The sequence below is a fragment of the Hyperolius riggenbachi genome, chromosome 2 (genome assembly GCF_040937935.1).
Source record: "Hyperolius riggenbachi isolate aHypRig1 chromosome 2, aHypRig1.pri, whole genome shotgun sequence".
Lineage (NCBI taxonomy): Eukaryota > Metazoa > Chordata > Amphibia > Anura > Hyperoliidae > Hyperolius > Hyperolius riggenbachi.
This window is the reverse complement of record NC_090647.1, coordinates 406,375,661-406,388,450: the sequence shown is the minus strand read 5'-3', so window position 1 is coordinate 406,388,450 and position 12,790 is coordinate 406,375,661. Positions and strand designations below refer to the sequence as shown.

At 44.5% G+C, this 12,790-nt stretch overlaps 1 protein-coding gene across 1 annotated transcript in view; it reads left to right on the top strand.

The window, feature by feature from the left end:
* Nucleotides 1-12,790, top strand: part of F5 (coagulation factor V) — a 485,541-nt gene that overhangs the window by 432,440 nt on the left and 40,311 nt on the right. The window contains exon 23 of the mRNA XM_068269820.1: nucleotides 2,423-2,567. Within this exon, the coding sequence (XP_068125921.1) occupies nucleotides 2,423-2,567 (145 nt within the window). The remainder of the gene's footprint in view (nucleotides 1-2,422; nucleotides 2,568-12,790) is intronic.

Below are 12,790 nucleotides of genomic sequence, written 5' to 3'. Positions count from 1 at the left end.
CATCCTGGTCCAGATGGTGATGAAGACCTAAGGTATCCGACGTGGTGCTCAATGTGTGTTTTGATTTTCTTTTTCCCTTTTCTCCTTTTTTCTTTTTGTTTTATACCAAGCCTAGCTGTGAAACCCAGCTTGGAGGAGCTGCTAGAGTGTGTCACCTGCTGTTTGCCTGGAGGACTGTGCAGCGCAAGATTGCCCATCTACTGCTTTCATTGACTATGAAAGTATGGGTTGCCATCAGTCAGGGTTTTGCCCAGAAGTTGATTGACAGAATTCCAGAGGTCTTAAAAAAGAAGGGCCAACACTGCAAATATTGACTCTTTGCATAAACTTCATGTAATTGTCAATTAAAGCCTTTGGAACTGTAATTATACTTCAATACACCACAGAAACAACTGAAAAAAAAGTTCTAAAAACAATGAAGCAGCAAACTTTTTGATAACCAGTATTTGTGCCATTTTCAAAACTTTTGGCCATGACTGTACATGCCAGAATAACCCGGAGAAATAGTAATGATTTTTGGATGAGGAGTTAAAAGATGGTTTACTAATATTTTAACAATTATTGCTAACATCTTACCAAGGGAACACTCATGTTTTATGTATGATCTCTTCAAATGCTTTGCTTTTGAAAATTATATCATATACCTTTGTTTTGCATCAAATACATACTTTGGTACTACAAATGTCCTAAGATGATATACAGTGGCTTGCAAAAGTATTCGGCCCCCTTGAAGTTTTCCACATTTTGTCACATTACTGCCACAAACATGAATCAATTTTATTGGAATTCCAAGTGAAAGACCAATACAAAGTGGTGTACACGTGAGAAGTGGAACAAAAATCATACATTATTCCAAACATTTTTTTACAAATCAATAACTGCAAAGTGGGGTGTGCGGAATTATTCAGCCCCCTGAGTCAATACTTTGTGAAACTACATTTTGCTGCAATTACAGCTGCCAGTCTTTTAGGGTATGTCTCTACCAGCTTTGCACATCTAGAGACTGAAATCGTTGCCCATTCTTCTTTGCAAAACAGCTCCAGCTCAGTCAGATTAGATGGACAGCGTTTGTGAACAGTAGTTTTCAGATCTTGCGCAGATTCTCGATTGGATTTAGATCTGGACTTTGACTGGGCCATTCTAACACATGGATATGTTTTGTTTTAAACCATTCTATTGTTGCTCTTGCTTTATCTTTAGGGTCGATGTCCTGCTGGAAGGGGAACCTCTGCCCCAGTCTCAGGTCTTTTGCAGACTCCAAGAGGTTTTCTTCCAAGATTGCCCTGTATTTGGCTCCATCCATCTTCCCATCAACTTTGACCAGCTTCCCTGTCCCTGCTGAAGAGAAGCAACCCCCGAGCATGATGCTGCCTCCACCATATTTGACAGTGGGGATGGTGTGTTCTTAGTGATGTGCAGTGTTAGTTTTCTGCCACACATTGGGCATGCAAAAATGCAAAAATTCGCGCGAAAACGCCCGTGCTAACAGTTAGCACTCTTTTGTGAATCAAGCCCATAGTGTTTTGCATTTTGGCCAAAAAATTGAATTTTGGTCTCATCCGACCAGAGCACCTTCTTCCACATGTTTGCTGTGTCCCCCACATGTCTTGTGGCAAACTGCAAACTGGACTTCTTATGCTTTTCTGTTAACATTGGTTTTCTTCTTGTCACTCTTCCATAAGAGCCAACTTTGTGCAGTGCACAACTAGTAGTTGTCCTATGGACAGATTCCCCCACCTGAGCTGTAGATCTCTGCAGCTCATCCAGAGTCACCTTGGGCCTCTTGACTGCATTTCTGATCAGCGCTCTCCTTGTTCGGCCTGTGAGTACACAGCCTTCTATTGGTAGGTTTACAGTTGTGCCATACTCCTTCCATTTCTGAATGATCGCTTGAACAGTGCTCCGTGGGATGTTCAAGGCTTTGAAAATCATTTTGTAGCCTAAGCCTGCTTTAAATTTCTCAATAACTTTATCCCTGACCTGTCTGGTGTGTTCTTTGGACTTCATGGTGTTGTTGCTCCCAATATTCTCGTAGACAACCTCTGAGGCTGTCACAGAGCAGCTGTATTTGTACTGACATTAGATTACATACAGGTGCACTCTATTTAGTCATTAGCACTCACCGGGCAATGTCTATGGGCAACTGACAGCACTCAGACCAAAGGGGGCTGAATAATTATGCACATCCCACTTTGCAGTTATTTTTTTGTAAAAAATGTTTGGAATCATGTATGATTTTCGTTCCACTTCTCATGTGTACACCACTTTGTATTGGTCTTTCACGTGGAAAACCAATAAAATTGATTCATATTTGTGGCAGTAATGTGACAAAATGTGGAAAACTTCAAGGGGGCCGAATACTTTTGCAAGCCACTGTATGCTTTTTTAATTACATTAAATAAATACATCTTTATGTTTGTAGGTTTTTCAAGGAAATGTTGATTATTCTGGTATAAAAGAAAATCAGTTTGATCCTCCAATTGCTGCACGATACATAAGAGTATATCCAACAAAGTACTACAATAAACCAGCGCTTCGTATGGAACTGCTTGGTTGTGAAATTCAAGGTAACATTTTTCATTCATACCTATCTACTTGATATATGAAACATCAGGTCTTTCATGCCATGTATGTCTTGTCTTTTACCTAGGAATAAGTTGTCATTTTACAAAAAATACTTTTAGCAGTAGTTGTAATTGAATCTGCCAAAATTCAGTTCAAGAATATTTGAATTTAGAAAAAAAAAACAGGTTTGCTGAATTTTGAATTGCAGTGAAGGTGCCTTAGTTTCTAACCAAAGTATTGTCACCCAAGTGATATGGGAAGCGCTACAGACCAGTTGGTGATGTGTGCTGAAGTAAAAGAGATGAGAGGACACCAGAGGAGGGTTTTTAAGAGGTTAAGGGGAAGTCTCACAGCTGGACATGACATTACAAAACAACCAAAGCTTTCAGAAACAGCATCAATGATATTGTTCTTTGGCAGCACATATGTTGCTGTAGAATTGGGGTAAAAGAACATCTTCAAGTCCTGTTCTTCACAAAGGATGTACTGCAACCTGGGTTACCTAGGCAACACTTGCATTGTAAGTGTGCCTCACATTACACAAATAGAGTAGCACAGCACAGCACTTGCAACAAGAGGATTACCTAGATAACACAGGTTGTGCTAACTGCACAATGCGTGCTGCATCAGTAGTATAATTTCTGGTAAAATTGCCATGAGTTGACCATGTATAGCAATTTTAATGGGCTTTCATTAGTATGAAGCATTGTGTATTCCAGTAGGAAGAGTAAGAAAATGATGTAACTTATGCCCAATGTGACAAAGCGTGCCCTTTTTGTAGCCTCATCACAGGGAAAGAAAGCATTCTCAAGCAGCCAACACTGTCAGGGGAAAAACAAATCAGCACCCCAGAATGAGACATCATTTATACTCAAACAGGTTGTAATTTAAAGCTCATTGGGGCATATTTACGGAAGCTTATTAAAATTGTCATATGCAATTAGAGCATGGCAGTTTTACTGGCACTTACACCACTGAAGCATTACCTCGATAGCAGTCCCATTGTGAGTATGCCATGAGCTGTGCTATTTGCGTTGCACATTGCACACTTGCAATGCAATAACCAGGTAACGTGGGTTTAGCTAATTGATTATAAAATAAAAGAGGCACCTAAGTAGGAACCAGTTCTTTTGGGCTAGTGCGGTTAGGGATTTATTTTGGGTGCTGCTGTGAAACCCAATGTAAGTTTGCTGCTCAGAACCATCACTTGCCTCTTTTGGGCCCCATGGCTGGTAGTCAGCGATTGTACAGCCTGGCACTGGCTATTTACACAGTAGATCATTTGGGCACCAACACTCTGGAGTGCTTCAAATGCACTTAGCTTTCACTTGGCTGTTGTGTACCCAAGCACAAGCTATTAGGTACAATAACCAAGCACTTACTTTCAGGAAGCAGTAGGGTATTGTACCATGTTAGCCATCAGGAAAAGCAAGATGTTTTAAATCAGGATGATACCATTTATTGGCTAACTAAAAATGAATAAAAATAAGCAAGCTTTCGGCCTTGCAGCCTTCATCGGGCTTATATCCTGTTAGTTTGCAGGCTGGGGGTACAGACAGCTATATACATGCAACATCAAAAGGGAAAACAGATATTTTTTTCAAGCATAAATACATGTCATTAAGATGCCTTAATTCAAACAGACCATCTAAATGAGGTTAGAGGTTATTAGCTGAGATAAGGATCCTTGTTTACTCCATGTTCACAGACCTGGGATTAGGATTGACCCAGAGGTAGCGTAAATTCTTAGTTCACAAGTTCAGCTAGAATGGCTGAGAAAGTTCAAATATCATCAGCCTCATACCAATATAAAAAGTTGTTGTCCTCATTCAAACCCTTCTCCACAGCTTTGAACCAATCTATACATTTTGTTTCTTCTATTAATCGATCATTTGACGACGTTTTGAAGCCACCCTTCAGGGCAGTGACACGAAGATCATCCATGCTGTGTCCGTTGGACCGAAAGTGTGTAGCAACTGGGAGTCCAGATTTGGTATCATTAATAGTGTGCCTGTGTCCATTCATACGTTTGCGCAGAGTTTGTCCAGTTTCTCCCACATACATAACATTGGGGCATTTAGCACACTTGATCAGATATACCAGATTGGTGGAACCACAGGAAAATGTGCCTTGTACTCTGTACTCCTGTTGTGAACCTGGTATCGTTAACCTGTCAGTGGAATAAATGTGTCTGCAGGTCCCACATATTTTTTGTCGGCAGGGTGATGTTCCGTTTTGTTGAGGCCTATTCAAAGAACTCCTGCAATCATCTGTTTTAGATTGTGGGGTTGCCGATATGACAAGAGTGGAGGTTTAGGGAATATCATTCGTTGCTACCAGCTATCTCTTCTGTTCTGTTTCCTGGGATCGCGCTAGCTACTTTTCGCTAGCGCTGGGGATCCTTCTGTTCTGTCTCCTGGGATCGCGCTAGCTACTTTTCGCTAGCGCTGGGGATCCTTCTGTTCTGTCTTCTGGGATCGCGCTAGCTACTTTTCGCTAGCGCTGGGGATCCTTCTGTTCTGCTACTCTGTACCTGGATCACGCTAGCCACTTTTCGCTAGTGCTGTGGATCCTATCTCTCGTTTGTCCCTGTTTTCGTGTGTCTGTCTTGTCCGCTACGCTTGCTGCAGGCTCGGTGAGGTAACCGTTAAGCAAGCGCTCGCGTCCTCTGTTTCATGTTTGTCTGTTAATGGTTAGTTAGGCGTGCTTGTCTCTATTGTGCTTATCACGTGGAGATCGCGCATAACCGCGTGCACTGTTGCGAATGAGTGCGGTGTTCGCGGTTAGCTAGCGTTGTTATTTTCCGTATCTCCTTATTGTATTTGCTGTGCCTTTGCTACCCTCGTATTCCATTCTGATCTGCCTTGTGTCACGTCTGGCGATCGCACCTCTCGCGATCGCGTTCCTATTTCGTATCTGCTGTTGTGTGTGCGCGGTCGCGGGGTGGCGACTGGATTGGCGCACACACATACAACCTATCCCTTTGCTCAACCTCATTCGCAATCGCCTCTCTTGCGATTGCGTTCTGCGCTTCGTACAATTCCTGTCTGGCACTTGTGGAGGTACAGAGGATTGGTTCCTCTGCACTCCCCAGCACCATCTGCCGACAGGAATTTCCCTCTACAGGTGCGTAGCACCTTTTGCTGGGTGCCTGCAAATATACGCTTGTGGAGGATTTCCGCCGTGTCAGCGCACGCGTTGTGCGCTGATCACGGAGAAAGTTCCACAACTGTTACAGAATGTCCAGCCAAACCCAAAACCCCAGTGTAGACGGAATTTCCGATTTGTACGATTTTGTCGAATATGGCTCTTGTACCTTTAAGAGATTTAAAAAACTTGAACCTGAATCAGCAGACGAATTTTTGTCTGAGTGTACGAAACTGTTAGCGAACCCTGAATTCCAATGCACCCCAGTGTCTACCTGGGCCACCCAAATGGTCTACATTCTGTTGGGGGGCGAAATGTCAATGTGGGGTTATGATGTGTTAAATCATACCACCCTGAGTCAAAGACCCCTGGAATTCTTGGCCTTTTTAATTCACAATTGGCTGAGATTACCTCAATTACCATACCCCCTTAATGAGTTGTTGTCAGCAGCTCAATCAGCTGTTCCATCTACTCTTTCATCCACAAAGCAGCCATCCAAAGCCTCTAAGTCTAAACGTAAAAGATCTAGGAAGGCTTCCCAGCGGAAAGATCCGTTGCCCCTAGTAACCACAAATAAAGAGGTTATTTCTGTCAAGTCTGAAATGGGCAAAACCATGCAGTATGATAATGATGTTTATAATGCATCTGCTGATCCGTTTCCAGGTTTTTTGCCCCAATCCAAAGCTTATGTGGATCCTGCTATAGGTAGGATCGCACACTACATTAAAGCAGTTAAAAAATCTGTTCTTGTTCCTGAACTCCACCCCTATGGAGATTATTTGGATACTGGCCTGTTTGAACCCCCATTTGCTTCCTGGGTTATTGGGGCCTTGCTGGAAGAATTCGATTTTGATTGGAAAGCCTTTTGCGATTTTTACATCGCAAAAAGCGAAGATGTCTTGAATGCTTGTCTCGATTCTATGTACCTTCTGATTGATTCCGATGAATGTGACAAGGATGATGTGGATCTGGTGATCTATGTATGGCAAACGATTTTGGATGAGTTGCACACACACCAACCAATTGATTCCAATAAAGAGACATCGTTGTCGGATGATTGTTCCTGCCTTTCTGGGGTAAAGCATGAGAGTCTTGACTTTGTGCAACCTGAAATGAATGAGTGTGCCGCTGTGGTTGGTTCCTGTGCGAATCCCGAAGGATTCTCTCCTGACAGTGTGCAGTTTGAATCTGTGCGATCTGATGCCTGTTTCTCGGATGTTCCTGCAGATTGTGATCGGCATGAGTCTGCCGGTTTCCTCAAGGATGTGTGGGATCCTTTGTCAGTTAGAAACAGATCTTTGAGATCTTCTGTCTGTGACCCTGCTATGGGGAAAATTTCTCGACTATGCAGCGTCAAAAGTAAAATTTTTATGCCTAATAAAGTTTATCCTGTTGATGTCGCCATTTCTTTTGCAAATGAATCTATGTCTTATTCTGTTCGCACCTGTGCAGGCCTGTTGCCTGATGACAGTTGCTCCAGTGTTTCTGTCCTAGATGCCTTGCAGTCTGCTCCGCAGATCGCGGAGGTTTGCGATATGGAAGCGTCAGTTTCGCAACCTAAAGCGATCTTGGATCCGCAAATTTTGCGTTCTGACTCCTCGGATTCGACATTGTTAGCCGAATCTAAGAGTGAGACAGCGCTTCGGTTTTGTGAATCTGATGCTGAAGCTTCTTTGCCTTGTCCAGAGAAGCTTTCTCTGAACCTGCCCTGTACCATGAATGAAGGCATGATGTCCACTTGCATTGACATTTGCGAGTCTGATTCTGAAGAAAGTATTGACTCTCCACCCAGTACTCTGGATGAGTCAATATTGCCTTGTACAATATCTCCTGCCCTGCCCCTAGAGGCTCGTCTAGGTATTGCTGCTATTTTTACCTGTCTTTCTGCAGTTTTGGAATTGCAAGCTAGTTTGACTACTATGCAGAGTTCTGGGTGCAGCGAGATTAAAGTTAGGGAGTCAGTGTGTGGTCCAGTGAATATTCCTGTACGTTCCACTCATGATGATGAAATTCAGTCTCAGTTTATGGTGGAACCTTCCCTGGGACATCTGCCCTGTTCTCAAAATAAAGTTCCAGTTTTGCCCTGTAACATGGATAGTACAGACTCCTTCTTAGACAACATGAAAAATGATGTTCCTGAGGTCTTGTTTGATGATCTAAAGGTCTCCGAGTTCCTCCCAAAGGGTGCAGAACTTGTAGGAGATGTCTCCTGCCCCCCAGGTCCTTCTGAGGTGTTGCCCACTTCAGTAGGCATTGCTGCCTTGCTGACTACTTTTGCAGCTCTTGTGGAGCTTCATTCATGTGTAGTCAATGATGATATTACAGTTACAGAAAATTCTGAATTTGAGTCCGAATCTTCTTTTGAAAGACCAGTACCTGTGACCTTTACTCGTGATGATTTTCTGCCCGGTTCTGGTTTTGGCCTTGTCGTGTCGGACTCTGAGGTTGGCAGTTCCTCGACATGTCCTGAGGTTTCTCCTGTACTAGTGCACCCTGATGTGCTCTGTGACCCAGAAAGCCCAAGTGTGCCTCGGTTACCAGCGTACTCAGATGCTTCCTCAGTGGAGACATGTTCTGATATAGCCTGCCTGCTTGCATGCCCAGAAGTGGTCCCTGAAAGTCCTGATCTTGATGGGTGTCCTGCTAATTTTGAGTCTGGAATGATCATAGGTTCCATAGGGGTTCTTGGTGGTTCTCCATGTGAGCCTGGTGAGCGTTCTGGCTTCTTGGGATCTCTGCGGAGCTTCAAGACGTTCTGGGAGATTCCGGGAAAGGTTTTGCTTGGTGCCCTGAATACGATCAGCAATGGCTTTGGTGTTGTAAGGGACACTTCGAACAGGTATTGCGGCAGGTTTGGTATTCTTGGACGCTCCTTGGAAGGTGGTGGGTATTGTCTGGAGGGTGTCGATGGCTTCTTCTCTGGTGTCCACAGTCCTGATGGGTGTTACGCTGAGACTTGCAGTGCTGATGGGCATGTTTCGGTGGCTTCTGCTTCCGATGAGGTCGGTTTCGGATGGACTGACTCTGGAATTGGGCCTTGTCGGGCTGTCCTGACCTTCATGAGTCTTCAGTTAGAGTTTTGTGGTGATACCAGTTTTGAGGGATGTCTGGAATCCATCCCTAGAGGGGGGGGGGGGGGTACTGTGATGATCCGCTCAGCTGGCTGCACAGGCTGACAGCTGTTTGTCCATTCCTCTAGTCTGTGGGGTGCAGGTCTCTGGAACAGAGACCTGTCTTTCCATTGCAAGTTTCTGGTCTGTTCTCTTGCTGGGGAATTTGCATACATTCGTTATGCAAATCCCCTACCTGCCTTCTTTGATGACTGGCACTATAAGAGCTTTATGGTTCCCAGAATGCTTTGCTGGACATTTCCCTTCCATGGTCTGTTCCTGATGGACACTGCTGGAGTGTCAGCCATTGCTATCTAGTATAGTTAATTCCTGGGGGTTGCTTTAGGCTCCCCTTCTAGCCCAGTCAGGTTGTATTATCTGTATTGCCTGTTCTGTCTTGTCTTGCCTGTTGCCATTGTCCTGCCCCTATGGTGGTCGACAGGAAATGGTTCTGATCTCTGTTCTTGGAGTATAGCTGGTGCAGCGGTTGCTACCAGCTATCTCTTCTGTTCTGTTTCCTGGGATCGCGCTAGCTACTTTTCGCTAGCGCTTGGGATCCTTCTGTTCTGTCTCCTGGGATCGCGCTAGCTACTTTTCGCTAGCGCTGGGGATCCTTCTGTTCTGTCTTCTGGGATCGCGCTAGCTACTTTTCGCTAGCGCTGGGGATCCTTCTGTTCTGCTACTCTGTACCTGGATCACGCTAGCCACTTTTCGCTAGTGCTGTGGATCCTATCTCTCGTTTGTCCCTGTTTTCGTGTGTCTGTCTTGTCCGCTACGCTTGCTGCAGGCTCGGTGAGGTAACCGTTAAGCAAGCGCTCGCGTCCTCTGTTTCATGTTTGTCTGTTAATGGTTAGTTAGGCGTGCTTGTCTCTATTGTGCTTATCACGTGGAGATCGCGCATAACCGCGTGCACTGTTGCGAATGAGTGCGGTGTTCGCGGTTAGCTAGCGTTGTTATTTTCCGTATCTTCTTATTGTATTTGCTGTGCCTTTGCTACCCTCGTATTCCATTCTGATCTGCCTTGTGTCACGTCTGGCGATCGCACCTCTCGCGATCGCGTTCCTATTTCGTATCTGCTGTTGTGTGTGCGCGGTCGCGGGGTGGCGACTGGATTGGCGCACACACATACAACCTATCCCTTTGCTCAACCTCATTCGCAATCGCCTCTCTTGCGATTGCGTTCTGCGCTTCGTACAATTCCTGTCTGGCATTTGTGGAGGTACAGAGGATTGGTTCCTCTGCACTCCCCAGCGCCATCTGCCGACAGGAATTTCCCTCTACAGGTGCGTAGCACCTTTTGCTGGGTGCCTGCAAATATACGCTTGTGGAGGATTTCCGCCGTGTCAGCGCACGCGTTGTGCGCTGATCACGGAGAAAGTTCCACAACCGTTACAGGTGCCTTTTATGATAGAAGAAGAAAAGTGTCGGCACTACAGTATTTGCACTGAATTTGAAAGGCTATAGCATATAACACACACCTCTTCATCCACACTTCTGGTATTGATAGCGTGCTCTGGTTCATTAGAAGTTGCAATACGATAAAGGAGAGGAGAGGGAGACAATCGGCACTGCTTCTATTGCTATTTAATCCAGAGTGTGGTGGAACACATGTAAACAATCCAATACAGTGTATCTTCAAATTGTGGCATAAAAATTATTCATTCAACGTAAACATGCATGAACATACCATTGTCTGAGGTGGTGTGGTAGCGGTGGGTGCTGGGCACAGATAGCCTTACGCCGTTTCACGCAAAATCTGCGCTTCTACGGAGGCAGCCTCCAATACAATGATACAATACAATGGATAATGGACCAAAACGCACCAGATCTAAAAAGAAGAAAAAAAGATGGACCCCCAAAGAACTAAAAAACCCGGCCCTGGATAAATACATCAACAAATTCAGATGCAGAATCTCTGACAGGATCCTGAGTAAAAGAAAGACACTGGCCCAGAACGTAACACCACAGGAGCGACAGGGCATCAGATCCCTTAAGGAGAATAAGGACATTATTATTAAACCAGCGGATAAAGGTGGTGCTATAGTCATAATGAACACCAGTGACTACATCCAGGAGGCACAAAGACAGTTATCCAACACCGCTCACTATGCCAAATTACAGGGGGACCCCACAAAAGGCTACAGGATGGCACTCAATAGGATGGTTAACAGATTGCATACGAACATCAGACAACATGTAAGGACTCTTATCCCTGAAGAGCCTAGAACAGCCTGCTTTTACATGCTTCCCAAGATCCACAAAGAGGGAAACCCAGGCAGGCCCATAATCTCAGGGAGCGGAAGTCTTACAGAGAACATCTCAGGGTGGCTGGAAAACATCTTGAAACCTCTTGTCTGTAAAAGACCCAGCTACATACAGGATACCACCCACCTCCTGAACAAACTGACAGCCATCAGCCCAGTACCTGTGGGAACCATACTGGCCACGATGGACGTGGAGTCCCTGTACACGAACATGTGAACATGTGATGATGGTATTGCGGCCTGCCGTAAATATCTTCACGGTCAGGGCATACCTGTAAAGCCTATTGCTGGACTGATCAAATTCATTCTCACTCATAATTATTTCACTTTTGGACAGGACCTCTATTTACAGCAAATGGGTGTGGCAATGGGTTCGCGATTCGCACCACAGTATGCAAATCTCTTCATGGCCAAAATCGAAGAGGAGTACCTCAATGCATGTGGCATAAAACCCATGGCCTACTTCCGCTTCATTGATGATATTTTAATAATCTGGTCCGCAAGTGAGGATGATCTTCTCTAGTTCCACAGGAACTTCAACGCCTTCCATCCTACAATCAAATTGAAACTTACCTACTCTCACACAGAGATTAACTTTCTGGACACCACCATATACATCAGGGGTAACAACATACAAACCTCTGTGTATCGCAAACCTACAGACCGTCCCACATACCTAAGATATGACAGTTTTCATCCCAAGCACATTAAGAACTCTATAATTTACAGCCAAGCTATAAGGTACAACCGGATTTGTTCTGACAGGATGGACAGAGACAAGCACCTGGATCGCCTTAAGAACACTTTCATTAAACAAGGTTACAGTCCTCCTATGGCTGAGGCCCAAATCAGGAAAGCCAGCATCATCCCCAGGACTGAACTCCTGAAATATAAGCAAAACCAGAAAGAGGAACATGTCCCTTTGGTTGTCACCTACAACCCACACCTGGAAATCTTAAGGAGGATTGCTAACGAACTTCATCCCATTTTACACAGGATCACAGACTGAGAACGATATTCCCTAAACCTCCTCTCTTGTCATATCGGCAACCACACAATCTAAAACAGATGATTGTCAGGAGTTCTTTGAATAGGCCTCAACAAAACGGAACATCACCCTGCCGACAAAAAATATGTGGGACCTGCAGACACATTTACTCCACTGACAGGTTAACGATACCAGGTTCACAACAGGAGTACAGAGTACAAGGCACATTTTCCTGTATTTCCACCAATCTGGTATATCTGATCATGTGTGCTAAATGCCCCAATGTTATGTACGTGGGAGAAACTGGACAAACTCTGCGCAAACGTATGAATGGACACAGGCACACTATTAAGGATACCAAATCTGGACTCCCAGTTGCTACACACTTTCAGTCCAACGGACACAGCATGGATGATCTTCGTGTCACTGCCCTGAAGGGTGGCTTCAAAACGTCAAATGATCGATTAATAGCAGAAACAAAATGTATAAATTGGTTCAAAGCTGTGGAGAAGGGTTTGAATAAGGACAACAACTCTTTATATTGGTATGAGGCTGATGATATTTGAACTTTCTCAGCTATTCTAGCTGAACTTGTGAACTAAGAATTTACTCTACCTCTGGGTCAATCCTAATCCCAGGTCTGTGAACATGGAGTAAACAAGGATCCTTATCTCAGCTAACAACCTCTAACCCTATTTAGATGGTCTGTTTGAATT